General features: G+C 45.1%; 1 protein-coding gene across 10 annotated transcripts; it reads right to left on the bottom strand.

Moving 5' to 3' along the window:
• Positions 1-100: 100 nt before the first annotated feature.
• Positions 101-22,164, bottom strand: snphb (syntaphilin b). Of its 10 annotated transcripts, none has more exons than XM_088608444.1 (7): positions 21,908-22,164; positions 11,860-11,955; positions 10,386-10,451; positions 8,548-8,664; positions 8,074-8,181; positions 6,877-7,023; positions 101-6,425 (listed from the first exon to the last, which is right to left on the bottom strand). In XM_088608444.1, the coding sequence occupies exons 1-7, from the start codon at positions 22,135-22,137 to the stop codon at positions 5,183-5,185; spliced, it is 2,007 nt and encodes a 668-aa protein (XP_088464570.1). In that variant the 5' UTR covers positions 22,138-22,164; the 3' UTR covers positions 101-5,182. The 10 variants fall into 10 exon arrangements, with proteins under 10 accessions (XP_088464570.1, XP_088464569.1, XP_088464576.1 ...); XM_088608443.1 differs by having other exon boundaries at positions 6,877-7,026; positions 21,908-22,162; XM_088608450.1 differs by having other exon boundaries at positions 6,877-7,026; positions 21,835-21,978.
• Between the last annotated feature and the right edge of the window lie 2,354 nt (positions 22,165-24,518).

The following is a 24,518-nucleotide window of genomic DNA, read 5'->3' as shown; positions in this document are numbered from 1 at the left end:
TTAATCTTAATGTTTGAGAATTAAGAAATGAGATGGAAATGCAAAGCACTGTGCTGTCTCCACCCCCATTACATGTAACACAAAGTGTACTAAATAGTGCTTAATATTTAATCATTTATTGATCAGCTTTTGAGTACACATGAGCAAATTAGAAAATACAGGACACCCATATTTTCATGCTGTTTAATATATATATATAGGCTTTGGGTTCTTTTATTATATAGTGTGGTGAAGTGACTATGGTACAAAATGAATGGAGATGTCTGTACAGATGAATATTGCTGCCATATTTTTATTTTTACAGACATTAGCTCCAATATGTGTTTCCACATAGCTGATACAAAGGTATTCACAGACACAGCCAGTGATTTAAAAGTTTAGCTTGGACATGTTCAGAAACACGCATAAACACATACATACTGTACGTGCAGAGGTACAACATGACTGACCAAGGCAGAGAGCAACCCCTTCCACCAAACAGAGAACAGATCACACGTCTGCACGTCACACTGAACAGAACAAACCCCCCCCCCACTTCACAGGTAAGAGACTTAAGGCCAACAGTTAGAAACAATTATTTCCCTTTCTCAACCTTCAGTACAGCAAACCATGACCCCTTACCGTGGAAATAGCAGGGGAAAAAATGAGTTTCCCATGCTACGTTAATTATTTTGTGGCACAATGAATAATGTTTGAGAAATAGTCAGATTGCTAGAGAGCGTGGACTACGTAATTTGTGAGTTTTTTAGGAGTTGATGGGGAGGGGGGGCTGCTGGAACATGGTATTGGGAAGGATACCAAATAAATTAACCACCACTGTCACAGAATGTCAACAACACTCATAGAAAGACAAGACAATTTATATCCTAGCCTAATGTGAATGCTAACAGTTCCGAGATCACCCCTATTTGTGATTCAGCATTCCCCCATCTTGTTAGTTCGCATCTAGAAAACATTTGGAAAGTGTAACTTCTCTACTGTGAATGATTGTAATCTCAAAACAAAACTCGCCCAGGACAGGACATGGTCTTTGTTTGGAATATAAAAAGTATTGTGCTGTACAGGTTAATTTAAATCTATCCATACCCACCACACACTTGATACCAACTCCCAGTTACTTGTGAAAAACTTGTCATTTTCACCCCTGGTAACGTGCACAAGCCTTCAATTCAGTGCTCAGATTCTGACACATTCAGGGTAGCAAGCCTTCCTGAAAACGAAAACTTCATTCCCGGTCCTCACACTTCTAGCCCTGTCCCACTGGAAAAGCTTTGACTCGCCGTGGCTAAATTCTGCCACACAGACTGTCTGAATCGAAGAATGCCATTGCTAAAGACCAGTAAAGCAAAAAAAACGTACAATCTTAAATTCTAAAGGCACCTAGCCAGAGTGAAATACATGTACCTGAAGAGCCTGTGTCTGACTAACACTCATCTTTCAAGTGCTTAACATGGCCAGCTGCCCGGAGGACACAGCAAAATCTCAGAGCTGATTAAAAAAACAGCGTGATTTCCCAGGGTTTGAAAGAATTCTCCTGTTTTTGTTCAGTGGGCAATGTGTTGGGTAATTGCTAAGATTTTATACAATAATTTCACAGTCATAAAAAGTCTGTTGCCCCTGCTGCATTTCCAATTTTTTCAAACCTGAAAGCTGATACATATATCGCAGATATGAGCTATGTCTCTATTGCCGGATGAAGATGCATCATATCTTACCCTCGATGCTCAGCAGCAGTATTCCAGCTTGCCTGTGGTGCCACCTGCTGACAGAAAGGGAACATCAGGGCCTGGGCACACCTTAAAATCTGCCTGAACTTTTTTTTTCCCCCCACTAGGCCTCGTGTGTAATCCAGTTTTGGGTTTTCTTTACAGTTTTACACTGTACTTTAATAAACCGGTGCAATGAGTCACTATGAACTCCTTCTCCTTCTTAAGCAGGTTGCCAGGCTTTGGAAAGTGTCCATAATTCCTGTTTGGCTTGAGCAGTGGGGCTAGGAAGGAGAGCGAATGCCGTGCTCATCACTCCTAGACAATGACTGCGTTCATGTCTGTAAATTGTTTAATTGATACAGAAAAAAATTAATGCCCTGGTCATGAATATGGCTTTTAAACACATTTTGTACAAAACGTATGCTTAGAAAATTGGGAATGCACACGGTTGTAACAGTATAAACCTTCATTAAAGAAAACCTTTTTTGTCTAGAATACTCCTGGATGCAAAAACCTAAAGCATTTTCGTGCAAGAATTTTTTTACAATGACGAGCGGCACCTTCCTTCCCAGTAACTCTTTATTGTGACATTGGTTGAGGCGATGGAGCACACTCCGAACAGACATCAAAACAGCCAGTCACGCCCAGAAAAATCGCAAAGCTAAAGCACAGAGGATTGTCAAGCGTCAAAGCTAATGTTGCACAAGTTTCGGAAAAAAAAAAGTGACAAAAGGCAACTATGTTTGTGTTTAGAGAGGATAGCTCTGTCAAGGACAGCTCCTCAATTTGAGACAAACCACACATAGCTCAGATTAAATATTCTGTGCAATAACAGCTACAAAATAAATTAATCAATCTCATCGGTTTGTAATATTAATTCTACACCACTGTTTTACAGTATATGAATTGGTTAACTCTTCACCTGGAACTCATTTACATATTTAAAAATAACCGCCCCTAGGAATCTAGGGGAGACATCCATCAAGAGACATGCAAAGCAAATCTAAATTTCAAGTAATAATTTCATAAAGTGATTTTACAGTGCAAATAAAAAGGACAGGTTTTGAAGAACAATATTTGGCATTTCAAAACTATAAATGACACACATTTTAGTATATTTTATCCTCTTCGATTTGGAAACTTAATAATCAACTGGTGCTGGTTTTTCCTGCTGTAAAGTTGGATTACCTTTCCTGGGGAAGCCTGCTCCGTAAAACGTGATATATTACACAAACAAAACAAGAGCAAACAAGCAACAGTGCTAAAAGAAAAAGTGGTTCGTTTTTTTAAAGATTAAACAGATATAGCAAAGAGCAACAGCTAACCACAGCATCTCTTAACATGACCAATAAAAGAGGAACAGGACTGATTCCTTTAAAAGGAGATTTTAGCATCCCCTCTGAACTCATACTTGTATCCCTAATTGATTCGGCCTATTGACAAGAGTGTTACTGGGACAGGTAGCGAGCTGTGTGCTGCTCCACAGCGATATCTGATGAAACCGCAATGTGACACTATCAATGAGGTGTTAACGGAGAGCTGTGGAAGATCAGCTACTGGAGACTCTCAGCAGATTTGTGTCGAGTGATCACATTTCCATTTCTTGACAAATTACAACTGATACAATCCTGTGTGCTCCCTCTAACTCCCCTGAAAGTGAGTAAAAGTGTGTATTAATCCTGCAAACAGAGCAGTAAGTTTATGTTCCTCAGCAGTCTTCCTCTACCTCTTCAGTTAGCAAAGTACCATGACAACACTGCGAACTCCAGCAGGGAATGTGGTTACAGGCCTGATGTATTTATTTCAGACATGCCACACGTTTCTGCTACCCTGCAAGCTGTCATGGACATCTATCTGATCACAAGGCCTTCCCTTATTAGCTCTCTGTCCACTCTGTTCACAGAGCAGCAGAAACATTGTCTGTTCGGACCCCTGTAGACCTGTCTTCTAGGATAAAAGCAACAATAAATAGGCACATTTATTGTTTAATTAACATCCTGCCAACTTTCACAAAACCTCCATACCATTCTTTGTTTACCTCTCATTCCCTGTAGATATTAGGCACAACAAAAGGTCATAAAGATTTCCTGGCATTAAATGCACACATAGCTCACCGTGCGAGAAAGAGAACTTCTCCCACTAGAAACCAAATACAAAACACTCGCTGTTTGACTAGGTGGGTGCATAAACAATGCCGCATACCAGCTGCTGGTATCGGTCCCAAATCCGATGCCCATCAATATACTCTGTGTATGATTACACATGCCTTCCAGCCCTTTCAGTAGACCACAGATTTCCAGAAGTGCTTTGTAGAGAAACCAAGATCTAAGATCTTGATGAAAAGGGGCCATATTAATGGCATCAAAGCACTTCATACTGGATCAGCCAAAAATGTCTTCTCTTACGGTGGTACGGATGAATGTGCTACTTCAGTCTCAGTGCTGCAGCAGGGACTGCATGATCCGTTGCACCTGAACTGGGTTTCCATAGCAGCAAATCACATGACAGGGTTTGTCCGCATGTGGTCCTGGGAGCTCCAGTCCAGTAAGTCTTAAAGGTCACCAAACCTCCTACTCCTAAAGAAACTGCCAGATATTTCAGCAGGTAAACCTACTGAATTAAGACAATTCTCATCCCTTGTATATGAGGGACATTCACTTTTCTGAACCACTTGATCCAAATTAACTTCTGGAATTGCTTGTGTGATAGTTACCTATAAAACCTACTAGCATGCGGTTCTCTCTAAGACGGCGAGGACATACCCCTGATTTAAAATCTTTAAGTCTAGAAAGATTTCAATCACCAGGGACCATGCATAGATAAAGTTCAGAAGAACCACCTTTTTGTACTTCAGCCATAATCCATAGCGAATCTACCTATACACACATTTTCTTTACAGAAAATGGAAAGGATTTCTGGTCTGGGTCAGGGGAGTTCAGTCCTGGTCCAGGAGGGCAGGTGTCTCTGCAGGTTTTCTGGGTCTTTCTAATGCAACCTAAAGAGTTGGGAGAGAAGCTGTTACATTCCTCTAGTTAAGCCAATAATCAGTTTAGGTCGTTGAAACCTGAGCTGGGATGAAAACCTGCAGACACTCCTGACCCTCAAAGACCCGGGCTGGTACCACAGATTTAGAAGATTGACCATTCATGTCTCCCGATACTTAAAATACTACTACTGCACAGTGTGAACATACACTGCCTGTGACTCTGGAAGATGGGTTCTGTAGGCAAAAACGCCAACATTCTACGCTGCCCAGTGACTGCCAGACAGTGGGGCAGCAACCAGACCCATTGCCCTTTGCTATATCACCAACCTGACCTCCAAGCAGATCCGGCTCCCTTTGCACCGGGCTGAGATACAATCAGTGTCAAAGCACAAGGCCCGTTGTCAGTCCCGGTGTCTCAGTGCAAATGTGGAGGGGGGGGGGGGGGGGACGGTGGGAGGAAGGGAGGCAAGGGAGGGCGTCGCTCGGCTTAGATCTGGGAGCTCCTGTGAACGGGCTGGCCCCCGCTCATTTTACGAATGGAGTGCAGAGCCACCGTGCAGCAGCCCCGCAGCAGGGAGCTGATGTTGTAGACCGGCTGGCCCTGCCGCCGATGGCCCCGGCACAGCCAAGCCACAGTGGGCACGATGGGCACGGCCACGGCCAGCAGGTCCACCAGGAAGTGGCGGCTCCAGTAGCTCTTCTGAGGGCTGCGGTCCTCCGAGGCCCCTCCACTGTCCTCCTCCTCCTCCTCCTCCTCCTCCTCCTCGCCTACCTCCACCACCTCCACGCTGTATGCGGCCGTCTGCTGCTCCTTGGCGCTGGTGGGCTGGCTGGTTTGGGGGGTGGCTGCCTCCCCACTAGGGCCAGTCACCACCACAGACGTGCTGGGGTGGGAGGAGGTGAGGTCCACGGCACAGCTGAAAGAAGAGATCGGCGCCAGGCTGTGGTCCACATGAGTGGTGTCCATGTCCTCGGCGTCTTCGGAGATCCAGGTGGAGGTGGGACTGCAGGCCTGCGACTTCATTACCTTCTCCACGATGGTGTCCAGGTCCGGGTTGTACTGGACGAAGTCCGTCTGGATGGCTTGTTCCTTGAGGTCCTGGAAGAGGAGGTGGTGGGGGTGGCCGTTGTTGCTGCTCATCTCCACGCTGCTCTGGCCGCTCACCAGCTTCTCGTAGGTGGAGCTGTGGTGCAGCCGGGAGGCTGCTGTGCAGGACGTGAGCAAGGAAGCGTCCTCCAAGAAAAAGCCCGGCTCCAGGAGGTCCGTCCTGCTGGCGCTGTCCTCCCCGCCCGCAAAGCCGCTGTCCAAGGTCTCCTCCCCGTTGAAACTGGGGATGTCGTTGGCGTTCTTCTCGGGCGCCGCCTGGTCACTCAGCTTGGTGTAGGTGGAGCTGCGGGTGAGCGAGCGGGCGGGCGAGCCCCCCGCAGACTCCGAGATCAGGCCGCCCATCGCCTCCTCCTTGGGGGACCCGTTCTGGGCCAGCTCCATGCTGTGCAGAAGGGTCTCCAGCTTCTTGTTCTGGATGTTGATGTCCACGAAGTACTTCTGCACCCCCTTGTCCTTCTCCGTCAGGTTGCTCCTGACCGTGTCGATGACCTGCTTCAGCTGCTTGATCTCCTTGCGGGCTTCCTTCAGAGCCAGCTGGGCCTCCACGCGGTGGCACTCCTCCTCTATCCAGTCCTCCTGCATCCTCGCCAGCTGGGTCTTCAGCTCCTCGATCTCGGTGTCCCTGCAAAAATACAGGCGGTCACAGTCCTGCACAGGAGCAGCAGGGGTGCTTCACATGCAAACAGCTTGCACGGGAAAACAACTGTCAGCAAGCCTGCACAGCGCACCAATGAGGTTACTTGCACATACAGATGGGGCCTAAAACTGGCCCTTGGACAACGACAGCACACAGCTCAAGGCACAGGTACTCAACAGATAATGCATCCAAGACATCACGGAGATCACACTGAGCCCATGTGACTTTAAAAGCACCGTTAGGAACCAGGTGATTGCTGAAAAAGTGCCTGTTACAAAACGCAAGTTATTTATTTATTTTTTTTACCAACAATGGCTTCACACTCAACTAGGAGATCATGCAAACTGCCAGTGCTCCTGAGAGTCTGGAACGGTTTCCTGTCTGGTGTTAGAAGAGCGAGGCCACTTCCTGAGGCACCCTGCTCTCTCTCTCTCACCGGTCCTGCAGCTTGTCCAGGGTCTCCTTCAGCCGGGCCCGCAGGTGCCGGATGCAGACCTCCTTCTGCTGCAGGGGGGTGAGGTACTGCTCCGGGGTGGGGGGCTTGATTCCGTGGTTGTCAGTGCAGGACGCGTACTTGACATGTCTTCTGGAAACACCCCCCGTGGGGAAGCACAAAGTTCACTGACAAAGCTTCGGAAGCGGCAAGTATTTAACCTTTGTCATTTAAATAAAACAAATGTTCTAATAAAAAAAAGTGTTTTTTTGTTTGCCAGTTCTTCAAATTACATTACAAAGGAAAATGTTCCAAAGGGCAAAACTTAGGTGACACAGTGGCACACAATCTGAGAGTTCGGGAAAAGGGACAGTAATCCTACGGGTTTCTCAGCTCTTGGATGGAAGACAGAGCTCAATTCAAAAACAAAATCCTAATCAAACCCATCACGCACTGTTCAATAGAAAATCTAAGCTATGGGCTGCTTGCTGATGTGCATCAGCTGTCTCAGGATGTGTGTGTATGGGGAGTCGCGCCGGTGAATCACACTACATTAAATGGGACGAAAACTGAGAGATGAAATGTGACACTGTTGTGGTTTTCCCAATGTCTTTACAGTATGTGAGGGCAGTCGAGTCCTGGTTCTGGAGGGTCAGTGCGTCTGTGGTGTGTCAGGCTCCCATCCAGACTCTGCTCGTGGACTTCCAGGCGTCTTAAAGCTACAGCAAACAAACCCTACCCAACGAAGCATTTAGGCTTGTGAAAGTCTCTAACCCAATCCTACGCAGGGAATTAGCACGACCACCATTTATTTTCCTTGCATTGCCCACACATCAGTCTTACTCAGCCCCTCCCTCCAAAATGCTTGCTTTAGCTCAAGTCGAGCAGCAAATAATTTCTCACTCCCAACACCCGCTCTGGTGCGTAGAGAGGTGGCTGGTGCAGAATGGGTGAAGCGGGTCCCTTCCTCTGTGGAAAACACCGAGGGATTCTTCTGGATCAGATCAGACGTGCAAACCAGAAATGCAAGGAAAAGCATCAGTGCTTGATAATGCCTGAATTACAGTGGGATCTGAATTCTTGGTTAGATATCATGAGGGCACATCGCTCTTAACATCTGTGCAGGATGGCTCGTTGGGGAAACCAGGGCTTGTGACGCCACGGGCTACAAGCTGGGATGGGCGGGACGGGTGTCCTTACCTGGGGGTGGGGCTGCCATCGCTGCCTTTGCACGAGCCGGAGTTGCTGCTGCTGCTCAGAGAGGAGGTGCCGTAGGCGTCCCGAACGCTGACCTGGGAGGCCGGGCGTCTGGAGGGGCGCAGGGGAGGGAAACAAAGAGAACCCGCTTGTACTTAACAGACGCGGGGAACCGTGCCACAGCCAGGCCGGGCGCCCGCGTCCTCCGACAACAGCACACTCGTTTGGGTTTGCGCATCGCCTCCAGGCGCTGGCGTCTGCGCAAAGCAAAACGAACGACGGCGCAGAACGGAAAGAGAGAGACCAGGGGGTTGAATCTCTAACACACCACTCGGACAGACTCGACCGGACAGCAGGCGACGAACAGAAAGACTCCAGATGCCACAGACAAGACCGGACAGGAGACATCCACGGACAGCAAGCAAGCCCGCGTACTGTAGGCACGTTTCAAAGTGGAGGGAGTTGAAAAATGCTGACCGATTCTGAAGCTCCAGCTGTGACGAGGAAAGTATTCCACGACTTTGGCGCATTGAAACCAAAAGCCCTGTCTCCATAGGAATGTAGTCTAGCTCTATGAACCTGCAATAGTCAAAACTTCCCAAAGATAACAGATTATAGTGGGCATGTAGTGCACAAATAAGGAAAGAAAATATGATCTAAAAGAACTGAAAGAAGTCATTCCTCAAAGTTAATGCAGGGTGATGTTGTGATGAAATCTGATTGTCCCACACAAAGGAACACCTGTCCATGGGTTGTCTCCTGAATGCTACTCCAACTACACACGTTCTTTTCGGTCTGAAAATGACTTTCTGCATTTTTGAGTGTTGACCCATGACGTATTTTCTGAAATATGTATGCCTTTCATCTCTAAAATCTGTGTTTAGAAACAGATTCATTTAACATAGCAAATTAAGGTTTTGAAACATCTGATAAACGTGGATTTATGCATGGCACTTTTGGAACTCATATTCAAAGATCCCGAGGTCTCTCTCACAATGGGTTAATTTCTCACTCTGTGACTTTTTTTTAAATGGATCATTATTAATTAATGTTCCAGTCTTACATTCCTTAATTCAAAGACCATTAATTGGAGCAGCACAACTGTACTTACAGTATAACTCATTTCCTTGAGAAATATTAATCACTGCAGGAAGGACTGTTTAAAAATTTAAATACAGTCCTCTGTCTCCACCTCGTTAAAAAAAAAGTTCCTGAATAAAATCCCAAACTTGGTCATGGAGGAATAATGTCTCTTCTGGAGTTTGTTCCAGCCAGGTTTTTATTCACAAGGTAACCGATTTCAGTTTTCTATTTGCTCATATTGTTGAATTTACATACTCAAAAGGCCTCTTTTTATGACAGACATTAAATGGTCGGATTAGATGATCACGGGGAAGGATTCTGGTGCTGATCTCACTAAAATTAAATAAGCACCATCAGAAATTACAGCAGCAGACCAGTTAAAAAATGGGTTCTAAGTAAAAACTAGTTCACAGCAGGCCCAAGTCTCATAGAAAGGTGGAAGTGGCGAGGTCTGCGTGTTCTGTAACAAGCACGAGGCAGTGGGACATCTGCACCAGGAAGAAAAACCGTTCTTCCATTTCTACCATTCCCAGTTTTCCAGCTGCTCGGGAGGTCTTCGGCTTGCTGTTGCTTGGATGTCGGGAGAGAAAAGGCCGTTGGTGAGGCCTCCGTTTCCCGAGGCAGTTCACCTGGTACCCCCTTCTTCACTTATTCCCAGAATAGGTTGAGACAAGGGGGAGGGAGTTAGGAAGGTGACATGGGGGCTGCTGAGCAGGCTTGGACAGCAGAGGAAAAATAATACGAGCAAGCATGGAGGCAAGCGTACTTCAACACACACGAGCAGAGTCAGGGAGGTCGGGCTCGTCCCGCAGCACTGAAAGGGCTCTAACCAGACGAGACCAGGGGCCCTGACGGGGCGCCTCCCACACAGCACCCGCCGCAGCGACGATGGCACAGTTTTACGGGTCATTAGTGGACTGAAAGTGGGGTTTTTTCAGGGAGGTCCAAGAGAAATTAAAATATTGGCGATCCCAAGATTAAATGAGAGGTTACAAAAGAGGAGAGGCCATGGGGTTAACTGGGAGTTCATTGATCTCGGGGCCCTATCCAGTCGTTTCATGAAAGAAACCAGGGAGTCAGCTCCAACCACATGGCTGGGCAGCCTGTTCCCCTCTCCCACACCCCTCGGGGTAAAGACGTGCCCCCCCCCAACCCTCTGCTCTGGATTTTTAATGCATCAGTGTGCGTGTGCGTGTGCGTGGGTACGAGAGAGAAATAAAAGCGAAGCTCACGCTGAAGGGGAAGACAACATTTGCTGCAAGCGGCGTTTCGGCTGCAGAGCCTTCAGGGGGTTGAATCTGAGGAGAAAACAGAAATAGGGGCGAAGCTCGGCTGCTGGTTCACCAGAGGACAATAGAACATTTACCCGTTTTTGTCATCTCGTCTTCCCCCTCCACATGAGGAGCGCTGCGTTTCTGTGAGCCCTGACTCAGAAACACTCCGGCGGGTTTTAGATCTCTGGCTCGAAATACAGCTTCACTCAAGTGCGGTTCGAGAGCAGCCTCAGCTTTCAAAAGCAACTCCTGAAAAGGGGGTCAATCGTGCCTTTAAGATGGACGAGAGTCTTTTTCGCTCACAGCAGAAGGACCAAGTGGCTGATAACACTTGGTTTTGCTTCTCTGGAACACCATCTGGTGCTGCGAATACGATACTGAGACCTCACGGATGATCCTTTTATATAATCTCTGAATTCCAGTTAGGAAAACCGATTGAAAATAAAACTCATTGCATTACTAAGTAATTCTTCAAAATCTTACAATGGTCCCAATTATGGGGATCGCTGGTCACTGGAAAGGAAGCTTGATCATGTACCAGCGCAAAGGGACCAGACATACATATTAATCTAATCCAATACATTTCATTTTAACAGCCTCCACTTTATAACCATCGTTATGAAGTTACAAAACTTTTCTTTTTAGAAAAGTCTATGTCTGATTGCCCTACACCCGTAAAAATCTGTATGCTCTTGTTTATTTTTTTTCTTTTATGACCTTTTATTCTATTTTTTTTGTCTTTTTCTTTAGCACTTTGTACAACATCCTCGGGTTTGGATAGGCGCATTATAAATTAAATAAAAATAATAGTCCGTGAGCTCATGCCTGGGGCTCTGAACCAGCAAACTCTGGAGCACTTCTGCCGCACAAGCAAGGGTGTGTGCCTGGCGTGGGGTATTAAAGAGTGTGCAGCCAACGCGTGCTTCCCCACTGCCAGCCAGCTGGCTGCGGCAGTTTCAGATTGCAATGTTTTCTGTATTCCTCCGGGAAAGCAAAAGTGCCTTTCCAGAGTGAAAAGGCAGTGCGCTAATGGCTACAAATCATTAGCGCTGGCGAACTCGGCAAAGGCATGCTCTAATGAAGCCTGAAAAGCTGACTTGGATAAAACAGCCGAAGAGTGTCTCTGCCCCAATGCATCTCTCCATCTTAAGAAACTTTGGAGCCTCTCAAGTCCTGCCCTGCCGACATTATTGAAGGGAGGAATTCAAATTATTGAAGGACGGAATTCAAATCTCTCGATGGAAGAGGACGCGTCTGCGAGACGGGACGGGAAATAAGGTGCATTCCTCAGGTGTCTGCAGGTGAAAGGGTGTAGTTGTGGGAATCGGAAGGCGGGTCGGTTTTGTGCAGGGGGTGGGGTGAGGGTCACCACAATGCAGGCGTGAGTTCTGATGGGGCTGTGATCTACCTGCTGTGATCTACTGTGATCTACCTGCGCGATCCAGCCGAAGATCTCCTGCTGGCGGGGGCGGACATGGAGACGGCCTCACTCTCGGACCGCGGCGATGGCTCGTCAATCCCAGGCAGCCTGGGAACACAGAGAGAGCAGGGCCATCAGTGCTCTCAGCCCCCGGTGACGCACGACAGCACAGCGCAGAGCAAAGCAAAGCATTCATTTTCAGCAGAAACGCTGCAACTGGACGGGGCAGGCAGAGGTCAAACATTTTTCAATTTTTGCTGCAGTGAGCCACAACATCCACCTTCCTGAGAAGATGGGAGAGATGCGAGTGTTGCTGGACTTTCCCACATAATGTGACTGCCCTTGAAATATTTTCTGGGATATGAGCAGGAGAGCTGCAGACTTCAGGAAAGATGCTTATTAAAAAAAGGCACGTGGGAATGCAGAATAGAGATGCCAGTGAAATGAATAAATGAATATTATTTTAGACAGGTGGTTGTGTCATATTTTGCAGGTACTCTTTTAAAAGATTCCGTATAACAAAAGAGCAGGTATGGCAGATAAACCAAATAGCCCTTTTAACAATTGTTTTAAAAAAGGATTCTGTCCTTTACAGCCAACCCTGAGAACCAGTGAAATCATGTATATACTGTAGAAGCACAGACAGTGTACTATTCACACAGCAGTGGTGACTGCCTGACTATGGACACACAGCTTCTGTTCTGCGTCAGCATTTCCTCAAACACGCGCTCAGCTCCTCACTGATCGCAATGACAGCCTGTGGTTGTGTGATCCAATGGGATACACAGGACTTCCACTGGGCCCAGTTGCTAAGCAGTCTTAGCAACTGGGCCCTGATCCTTAAAAATGCAGTACTGTAATTAAAACCGAGGAAATTGAAGTTGCAGTATTGGTCCATCAAAAAGCAACGCCCTGAAACACTTCAAACCTTAACATGTATTTAGAAATGCATTTTAATGAAGGACCACTTCAATGCCTTTGCATCATCACAGTTGTTTGCAATCGGTCCATGTTTTGTGCATCAGTGTTCTGGCATTGGGCTTTCTGTTCGCACCTGGAAAGGACATCAGTCCAACCAACTCTCCAATAGGGTTAGTTTGGTTCCACTCATCTGACAAGAACCCGCCAGTTGTACATGCAGGAGCTCCACTGAGAAAATAACAAGCAGGGTTTAGGGCAAGGATACCCAGACCTGGTCCCGGTGAACTGGTGTTCATTCCTGCTGAGCGCCCACTTACTGGAGCCCTTCACTGAGCCGACGATGATTAAACAGAAATTCGATATCCTTCTCAGCCTTTAAATTGCTAGACAGACTAATATTTTAGAAGCGGCTTAAAATCTGCAACGCTAAAAAAAACGAAGACAAATGCCTAGGCAAACAAACCAGCGTACGTTATGAAAAAAAAAAACATGTGCATGCGTTAAAAAGCAGGGAAGTCAGAGGAAACCAGCTGTTGGTTAGCAATAAGAGACACACAGGCCTGGGCTTAGAATTCTGACTCGTGCTCTTTAAAACCACAGATGTAAACGATCCACACAAAAGAAACACAGAGGCCAAATCCATACTGCTTACAGCGGCTTTCTCATCACTGTTGCCTAGCAACCTCTGAACTGCGTAGCTTTTCTGATTTAAAATAGAGAAATGCTTTAAATATAAATAGAAACAGATGACAGCTTTTGGCTTTCACCCAGCTGCAGACAGAAAACAAAGATCACAGCAACCCGTGAATAGCCCGCTGCAAAACAAAAGGCACCCCCCCCACACACCAAAAAAAGAGGCCAAGGTGTTTAATACCAGGACACGGACACAAACAGAATGCTAATCTTTTTTTCTCTTTGTACGCCTCGGCGCCAACACACATCTGCAACTGCATCAGCCGCGCACCGCTACAGCGTCAGTCAGGCCCAGCGACTGGCTGCCCGGCCCCTGGCGTCCGAGCATCCTTTCCAGCGCGAGCCGCCACCGCCGACCTCGCCTCGCGCGCGAGAAACCTGCCTCGTGCCCGGCCGGCCCGCACGGTGCCAGGGCTCGGCGCTGCTCCAGGTCGCTGGGCGCTGGAGGAGGTCCCATCGCAAGCGTGTCCCTCAGCCCCCCGACATCCCCATGACTGTGCACAGGAAAGGCTTCCCCCGGTAATGCAGAGCGCAGGCAGGCAGGCGCACTGCAGCTTCACCTAGATCACCCCCGCCAGCCAGTACGACGACACAGGCAGGGAGGGACTGTTGGGAGGGAGGCTGTGTTGCAGCGATCTAGAGCACTATCCCTCTCCCCCACCCACGTGCTTCCTCAGCCTGCCACTACGCCGGAGCCCCACTCAGGTCCTTCACTACCATGGGGGTCTGGTGACCTGCAGCCAGGGCCTGACTTGACCAGGACGGAGGGAGCCGTGCTCCTTGAACAACCTTGAGAGGCAGGAGGGGGCAGACAGCAAGTGTGGTAAAGAGCTCCTGCTCGTGTCCTTACAGCTGCAGAACCATGCGACCGGGTCCTGCGTCTGCGTCTGCGTCTGCGCAGCGGCCAGCATTTCTCCGGCACGAATCACCCAGCAGCAGAAAGAAAGAATTGGTTTTCACAGTAATTAATCACCACATGGATGCAGGTTGCCTTTTAGAGAACCTTTTGAGAATGCATTGTTTATTTTCTAGAGGGAATAACTAAAAGGAATATTTTCTAAAAATATATAAAAGCTACAAAGAAAACTCGTGAAAGTTGGAAGAATCCAATGAATTGCTCTATAATTTGTTAAAACAGCTTATTGTGGATGTAGGTGAAATAGTTTAGAAGCTGTGGGCACACTATTTTGACAGCAGGCTGGTGGGCTATCCCGACATGTTTTATAATATGTAGCCTGATTTCATCCACCACTGCTGCTAATGATCAGAACCCACACTTTACCTTAGAGGAGAAAAGCTGTTCAGAAAATAACATTTCTAAAGAGGGCATTTTTTGTAAGATGCATACATCATGTAATATTACCTTTCCACTTGCCATTTATGAAATATTAATTATACCCAACATACTAATATTAAGATGTAACCCAGATGAAAAATTCATCACAGACAGTGGCATCACACTGCACTGCCTTGTCTTTTGAACAGGGGTGCGAACAGTAAGCAGTATTAATCTCAGACTGGCTCTGCTCTCCCCCCGCTGTGCAGAACCTCACTGTACACGACCACTCGAGTCCATAACAAGTCACCTTGGCAACAATATCCTGATGCACTTCAGTAAAGGTGACCTTGACACGACCAGGAAGTGAACGTGCTTCCAGCTGCACATTCTCCCTGCAAAACAGGCGCAGGGTGCTGGGTCTGACGGTCCCAGGAGAGGCAGGAGGATTGCTCTGACTGCCACACCTCGGAGTCTCCAGCCACACTCACAGAGACAGTGCGAGGAGTTTTACATGCAGAAGCACTCAGATGTTTCTGCAGATACAGGACTACAATGAGCAGAGAGTTGCTCTCTAAGCCCTTCTGTATGCTTCTGTTAATATGAACATGTGAATAAAAAAAAAATATTTAATTTATATATATTTTCGAATAAAAAAAACCCCACTGAAGTCCTGTATTTCCCACTCTAGGCAGTATGGAGCCTATTTTCTTAAAGGAAAGAAAAACAACACCCCTGACCATCAACAGGGCCGAGCAGTGTCCTGAGGGCTGGGACACCGGCAGGATTCAGAAACAGCTCAACTGTGCCCTGCGCATGGGTGACCTACTCCATTGCAGAATGACCAGAAGTGAAACGGAATCCCAAGTCAGTTTTGTTAAATACAACTGCACTGCGGTTTGAAATATCAAGTGCATTTTGCAAAAACCATATTGAGGAACACGTGACTTAATAGCACATAAGAAGCAAAGTATATGTCCGGTAGAACAACCTCAGCACTATAACGAAGGAAATAATGTAGCATTAACTCGCTGCCAATTAACCTTTAAATCTGCCTTTCATTTCACAGCACTTGTGCCAGACACTGCTCCCTGTTTAATGACTTGCTGGAAGGCACTGGAGAATTAGAGAGAAAAATGCTGATCCACAGCAGCCTTGTGGGGGTACAAACAGGATGAAATCAGAGAAGTCTTGATTAAATGAGGCTAAAGAGAGGAAGAGAAACTTGCCAAGGGGGGTAATACGATGTGCGCTGAGTACTCGTCGCGTTCTCTCTCCACAAGATTTCCACTGATCAACAGAAAGTCTGAAAACTATACATCTACCTACCATATATATAACTGCTACACATACAAATAATGCAAATAGGATCGTGCTGCTCAGATCCTAAAGAGTCTGCTGCGGTTGTGTTAAGATGTAAGGTGCTTCTGTTCTGTCAAGGGGATGCTCAGAATAACAAACAGATACCTGTTGCTCCCAGAAGACACCAGGATTCATTGTCGTCAGCTACGAGGTGCTAACCATATCATTAAAAACGGAAACGCAGCAACCCAGAATTCAATAAATGATGCAGACAGATGACTCCATATCCCAGGATATATACCCACAATACCATAATTCCACAAACTGCTGTCGTTTGAGATGACATCACTGACCAGCATGTAATGTCAGGGATTCTGAAGTTTTCAATTTCTCAGTCACACCAGGGCCACACTTTCATCCCACCTCTGATTTCTGTTAACTATTCATTATTCAATTAGAATTATGAACTATTAATTATTTGAATAAGTAGGCTCTATTGTGGTTGGCTTGGTGGCACAGTGGTTGGCACTGCTGCCCTGGGTCGAATTCCTGGAGTGCTGTCTGTGTGGAGTTTGTATGTTCTCCCCGTGTTTATGTGGGTTTCCTCGGGGTGCTCCGGGTTAATTGGCTTCTCGGAAAATTGGCCCTGGTCTGAATGCATGTGTGTTTATGCGTGTGTCTGTGTGTCTGCCCTGCGATGGACTGGCGTCCCACCCAGGCTGTACCCCACCTTGTGCCTGGTGCTTGCTGGGATAGGCTCCCCACGACAATATATAGTGCTTTTCTGGACACTCCACTCAAAGCGCTTTACAGGTAATGGGGATCCCCTCCACCACCACCAATGTGCAGCCCCACCTGGATGATGCGACGGCAGCCATAGTGCGCCAGAACGCTCCTCTCCCCACACGCCAGCTCAAACCAGGGAGGAGAGCAGAGTGATGAGGCCAGTTTATTATTATTATTATATATTATATTGATTATTAGGAGGCCGTGACTGCTAAAGGCCAACGGGAAATTTGGCCAGGACACTGGGGTAACACCCCTACTCTTCTCGAGAAACGCCCTGGGATTTTTAATGACCACAGAGAGTCAGCACCTCGGTTTCACGTCTCATCCGAAGGACGGTGTCTGTTTTACAGTATAGTGTCCCCGTCACTATAGTGGGGCATTAGGACCCACATGGACCACAGGGTGAGCGCCCCCTGTTGGCCCCACTAACACCTCTTCCAGCAGCAACCTTAGTTTTTCCCAGGAGGTCTCCCATCCAGGTACTGAACAGGCTCACACCTGCTGAGCTTCAGTGGGCTGCCAGCTGTGAACTGCAGGGTGACTGACGTGGCTGCTGGACAGATCACCTGTTTTATAATTATCTGAAATGTGAAAGGAAAAGTGCCTTAAAACCGCTGGCCCATCCGTGTTCCCTGGTCTACACATCCCCCACCAAACAAGAATATCACTTAACATGTCTCCTTAAAGCCACAGACTCCTATATATGTAAAACTATGACCATTTAAACTCAGACAACCAGAGAACAGACAAAAACTGGGAAGAGGAAAAACTAGGCATAATTCCGAAATAACATCACTGATATAATATAATTTAAAATACTTTATTAATCCCCAGGGAGACAGTTTTAGAATTCATGTGTATTCAATTCCACTCGTGCTGTGGTGATTTGCCATCAAGTTCACATGGCACTGAGTATTTTATTAGCTCCTACATTTGAACTGCATGGGTTTGTAAACACATTCTCTAGTCACAAACTGTTGGCTTCCAGGAGTGTGTTAAGTTTACCTTACGCCTTGAATTTAAGAGGGAGAGAAGCAAAATGAAAAGCTACTGGCTGGATTTGTACACTCCAACACTTTCAGCTGTGCAGCAGCTCCTCAACACCCACCCTGAGCTCCTTCTGTCTCGGGCAGCACGAATGACGCTTTGGTTGATAAAACCGCTGTACCCTGTACTCCCTGGCTTCTCTGACAGCTTCTGCTTTCCTGACTCCTAGCTGTAATTTCATTTAGGTAAATTATTGATGCCGCTGTTTCTTGCCATGCAGTATTTTTACACTGAACAGATGACTCATCCATTAATCAGGAAAGCAGGCCTCTGCAGCATCAGCACTCAGAATCTACGGCTCTCAGTGAAGAGGGAGCCACTGCTGGGCATTGGAGGTGCCTGGTGACTCTCCAGTACTGTTCATGGCTTCACCTGGGGACAGTTTCATTTCAAGGGCCTTGGCTTCATTAAGTGCTTAGGAGCTTGCCAAATATGGCTCTTTTCTAGACATTCAGTCTAGAATGTTAGCAATACTTCAGATCTGTACAAAATGTGTTCTAACCAGACTTGGAATTTATGTTTAAAAATCAGGTGCCTTTTCTGTGCACTCTGGACAGGGATCACAAGCTCAGCGTGCTTCATGACACTCCAGAGTATTAGTAGCTCTCCTCTTTGGACAAACTGCTTCTTTTACAATTAAAAAAAATCAAGTTTACTGTCTAGAGATCAATGCAAAATAATGACTACATCGTTACTGAAGACAGGCACGTGCTTGAATCGGGTGTCCCCAGTCATGGTCCTGGAGGTCCAGTGTGTCTGCAGGTTTCTTGACAGCACTGGAAACTGAAGAGCCCTGGAAGAAGCTGTTAAACCGGTCCAGTTAAGCCACTTATATGCTGTTCCAGGTCAGTATAAGCCAAGCTGGACAGAAAATGGACTGGTCTATAATAGCAGCTCTGCAGGATCAGGACTGAGGATTCCTGGTTAAAACTAGTCTTTTGGCTGATTTTTTAAAGTCACCTGTAAGTAACTGGCAATGGAAGTAACTCATGCATGATTCAGCAATGTACAGATATTGGAGCCATGAGAAACCTATACTGTTCTATAATAATTCATTCAACATTTCTTTAAAACATCTTTGTACTCTTAACAGAAACAGACTAACAGCTATGAGAAACAGTACAAGTACTCTGAATTCCACATTGCAGTCACTGAATATTTTTTATTGATGGTTATGCATGTTAACTGCATCTGTTTTTGTTCCCCCAGAGTTTTCCAGTTTCAGGATTACAGATGAAACCGCATTGGCAGGTGAGTTTTAAAGCCACCTTCTGCATCTACACTGAGAAATAAGTAACTATACAGTGCACATCCCTTTTCTTGTGCAAAAGCACAGCAGACTCAGTGCACTATTCATAGATAGTTCTATTTTGGAAACATTATGGAAAAACATCTCTGTAAAAAAAAATACCATGAATTGTGGCTGCAGACTCTATTTTCCCCAGTAAAGAAGAACCGCAAGCATATATAATTTAAACATTTTGGTAATTAGAATTACTGTAGCTGCAGTTCTCTCTTTAGATTAAGCCTCACCATCATTATGATTGTCATAATCTGTGATGCCACAGCCTTTTCTCTTTAAGGAAAAACATAATTTTTCAATCACAGGCCTTACATTTCTGGAACAGCAATGAACCCTAAAATAAACGATATAAAACCGCAGTGTTTTCTGTAAGGAAAGACTAAACACCAAAGGTCAAGCTTGCTAATTTTCAAAGACCATTATCAAACAAAGTATCGCCTTTCATTCTCTCTCCTTCAGATCCAGCTGAAACAGTTTTTTTTTAACAGTCACAGAGGAAATGAACACAACAGTACAACATTTTGCCCAGGTCCTACACAAAACATAGACTCGCTTGATCTCGTAAGTCTGACTTGTGATGAGCATAACCAACCAGCTCCCAATCGGATATCTGGAACATATCAGGACAAACCCAGCAGAGGTTTTAGCAGTAAAGGAAGACAATGCAAAGCTTAACAAGGATTGGATTTGCATTGACAATACTGGTAAATTCAATCAGGATCTATCATTCACATGCATGGGCAGTGCTAATAATGACAACATGAAGGGTCACATTTTGTTAGTGCTAAGGCGAAGCGTAGGGTACTCTGCTTCTGTCTGTAGTATGTGTGGACTGCTCTCGAGTCGTCTCAGATACCTGTGCAGCAGCACATACTGCACATGCAGAGAGAAGGGAGTTCGAATTTTGCCATCTCTCAGCACGGCGAGGTCAGCAGATCGCTGATGGCTGATGTGCTTCATGTGTTTGTACAGTTGTTTTCCCATGTAAAAGCAGTTCTGTTCCTTTTTTTTTAAACCATAAAGGACACGCACTGTAACTCACAGACACCTTGCCATGGAAGCCTCAGACGTTTACCAACAGGTGTCCTGTTAATGAAGAGTTTTTAACCTGATCGCACAGTGTGACCTAAACTAAACAGCAAACGCTGTTCCAATTCAGCGACGTTTTCCTTACTATTCTTACACCTGCAAAGGTACCTTTTCATGACTTGCAATCAAGCCATGCACTTCACAAGCCATGTGCTAACGCCTGGTGACGTTCTGCTAAACGTCACGCACAGCATGGAATGCTTATTGCTTTTATTTCCAGCCCGTTTTCACCAAAATCTTTTCCCTCCTGTCTTGGGGATAAAATAGACGGATCGCCGGGCTCTGTTCCGGGACCATGGTCTGTTTCCCCGGCAACGGCGAGACACTATAGATCCCAGCATCAGAAAAAACCCAGATGCGCTGTCCAATTATTATCATAATGGACATTGATCGTACCCGTTTGTGATTTTGCTGTTGCGTTTTCCCCCCACAGGTTAGGGAGGCTTCTGTTAGAAACTAAGAGGGGGAAAAAACTCAAAATCCTCAAAAGATCAGATGGAGAAACAACGAGTTGGCTAGTTGGATTTTCCTCAGTGAGAAATGACTTTTTTTTGTTGTATTCTAGCCGGCGGAATTCAGTTACTATAAAGGTTTCATTGGATTGGATTACCAATTGTGTAAAACCCGTTTCACTGACAACGCGGAAGATAAAACCAAGATCTCAAACGAAGCGAAGTAACACACGTATTAATCGTATAGAAGACAATGAAACAACCACCCATTTTTAAACGAGTGACGTGAAACATGTTCCCCTCTTCGTCCTGTCCATCGCCAGGGCCTCAATCCTACATATCATTACATACACCGATGTGGATCTTGGGGAGGGGGGAGCGAGTCGACTAATTATTCAACGCAACTGAAATCGATTGATGAACACTGGACATCCGTTATTCAATGTAATGTTATCGCCACCGAAATAAACAAAAATCATGTTTACAGAATTCCAATGAGCAAAAGACATTAGCGCAAAAGTAAGACGATTATAAGATATTTGATCATAGCCGCTTACTTTTAGAGAACTACGGCCGTCTTAATCCAGATTGATCTTCTCCTATGACAACGTCCGCAGCCGACACCAGTACCAGACCAAGACCAGGCGTCACTTGGGCACAAACGCTTGTTTTTTTTTAATTTAAAATAATCAGAACACACCAAGGTGAATGCCGTGCGTTTCCCCGTGAAGGTTTTAAAACAAACCTGGATTAAACGGAAGCCGACTCTGAGGCGGGCAGCTCACCTGAGGATAACCAAGGTGTCACGCTACCACCACAGGCAGGCTGGATCCTGGCGCAGCACCACTGCAGCGTTAGCGGCGGCTACACCACTCTTCACGAATGCAATCAGAAAAGCACCACACCATGCCTTTAAACATGCACACAAGCAGCAGACCCCCCAAAAAGTACATTATTATTCGACGTTATCCAATCGCGCAAAATTCCGGAGGCGCAGTCCTTGATGTGTCCTACAGATGATATTGCACCTCTCCCCTAAGGAAGTTCATCCCAAATAACAGCTGAGGAAAAACACACGGGAACGATTTTAAGGCATCTTGACATTTTTTCTTTACCTTTTCAGGGATCCATTTTTTTTTTCCGGACCTCGGCTGGTTTAGTGGCGATTATCCCCCGAAAACAACTCACCCGGGCTCCAGCGGTCTTCCAACAGCGCAGCGACGGACGCTGCGGGGTTTGTGGGCGACACCGCCAAACGATCCAGATACAGACAGCTGCGTAGCTCCCAAGCCTGGCCTCTTAAAGGGATATAAACTCGGTTTTGAAAAATGCGCGGAGTCATTTAATGACAGGAGAACAGAATCTACCGAGGCCCCCCCAAGCCCGTGTGTGCCCTTCAGGTGAAGCGGACTTCTCATAGGCGAACAGCCAATGGTGGCCTTGGATCAGGGAATGTGTCGGGAAAGGAACAGGTGGTTCGGTATCGAAGTACACGGGAATCGCACAAGTGTGGATGCACCTATTCACAAGCTACAGGTGATAACCGTAGTACCTCCCACTGAATCTACATTGTGAACCCGAGGATTCTTGCTCTTGTTCAATGCGTTGGATAGTGTTAGGCAAGACATGAGCGTGGACACCCGTCATCTCCAACAGTGTTAGTCACTTGTTTGCTGAACCGCACTTGTTTGACAATGACACCTCAGTTAACTGAATACTCCTTTATTCGATCTGGTAGCAGCTAAAGGTTTATTTAGTGAATTCGCTAAAGACACAATGTTTGACTAGCTCTATAAACACAATATAATTCTACACTTCAAAGTGTCTTCAAAATTCATTTGCTAACAATCGGAACCAACGCTTTCGAAGACACATATTGTATGTTATCAATTAACCATCAAAAGATTTTTAAAGAGGTGTAGTTTACTGTATTTCTAACACTGAAAAAGAGAAATACTGGCCAATAGGATCGATTTATTGAATTGAGAATTTATTGGGAACAACCATTTTGAAGAGGAAATACACCAGGTAAATTCACAGCTCTATGAGATAAAACAAATCAAGTGCAAATTATATTGCCCAGTTGTGTGACAGAGACAACACTGCAAGGTGGCCTAAGCAAGGCATCCCAAGTTCCAGCCACTGGAACAAGTAATCTGAAGCAGACCTCTGAATGTCCGCCTATCAGAGGGAATTCTAACAGTGAATGTCAATTAGTTTTAGCAGTACTTTCTACCATCTGCCTGAGTAAGTGAGCATTACTGCATGGATTGCTCTGCTGTTCTGAATGACTTAAAACCTTACGGTATGGGTGTATCTAAACAGGCTAAAAACCGAATACTATTTAAAAGCAAGAAAGAAACATCAAAGCAGGACAATCATTTCCAAATATCCAGGCTGGAACTCGAACTAGGTTTAAGAAGTGCAGTGTTACAAAAATGTCTCCACTGCCAACTCTTCTACACACATGGTCTAATCATAAAAGTACCTAAAAACACTAATGACATTGTAGTTTTTATTCCTTTTGAAAAGCAAAAGCAGAGAAAACAGTTCATAAATACACAGCAACAGTGAAGACGATATACAACGAACAGCAAGACTGCATTTTTAATTTATACATGGAATAAATATGTGACTTTTTAGACTACGATAAGTAAATGAGGCTAAAGATTTAGAAAGTATTTACAAATCATTATCAATGTTTTGTCTTGAATTCTGAACAAAATCACACATCAAAAGATATCAATAATGTAAAATGTACATTTGTAATTGTAATTATCAGCAATTATGCAGAACATTTTAACAATGAAAGTGTATATATCTGTATATACAGTATATATACACAAGTTTAAAAGTATCTGGCTATACCATCACAAACCTTGGATATTTAAACACTTCTGACTTAACTGATCCACAATGTACAAAAAAACAGTCTTAAGAAAATGTGAATTAATAGCACATTCCTCAGAAGTGCTGCCGTGAAAAACAATATTGCTGTTGTAAGATTTAATCCAAGTATTTGAAATTAATATAACTAGTTTTAGTTTCCACAAGGTATAAAAATATCTGTAAGAATCATTAATACCTCACTGTGTAAGCAGAACATAGTACTCTTACTTTAACTTTAAAACTACAACTTATTAAACATTATTCCAGGTTTTACAATGATTTCATCATAAGGTTTGCTCTGATAGAGCTCAACAGCATTGTGCTTCTTTAACACCAGAAAGCAAAAGAACATTGTAGCAACCCGTTTACGATTTTCATTTTTAAAAAGACTCTGTAAACTGAATGATGTATTTCCTGCGTAGCTCTGTTTCTGTGGAAAAAAAATTAAATGAGATTAAAGTATTTCCTGAGGTCTGAAATAAATATGAATTAATTTACTGTAAATATACTCTGCATTGAATATCTAAAGTTTTACATACCTGTATGATTTCTGAACAAAAGTCATTTATCAGTTTTGAGATTCTTAAATTAAATGGAAACGTACTTAAAAATATTTTATAAGTAAAACTGTCAGCAATAACAAGGAAGAATTACTGTTTACTTTAAAATTGGAGAATGCATCTTAAAGAAACATCAGAATGTGGCTTGTATTTATAGACTTAAAAAAGTATAAAGTATTATTTAGAACCCGAAACTAACACGTTTTTGCAAGGATACATAATTTAAACCCACAGCGGAATTTTAGAGAATAACATACATAGGCTTGTTGTTCTATTCTTTTTCATAAATGTTTTGCTTTATAAATAAATCACATAACAAAACTAAGTTTAAAAATAACAAAACCGATTTA

This window comes from Lepisosteus platostomus, chromosome 15, assembly GCF_059453375.1.
Source record: "Lepisosteus platostomus isolate fLepPlt1 chromosome 15, fLepPlt1.hap1, whole genome shotgun sequence".
Lineage (NCBI taxonomy): Eukaryota > Metazoa > Chordata > Actinopteri > Semionotiformes > Lepisosteidae > Lepisosteus > Lepisosteus platostomus.
The sequence above is the reverse complement of the archived record's forward strand: the minus strand, read 5'-3'. Positions and strand labels throughout refer to the sequence as shown.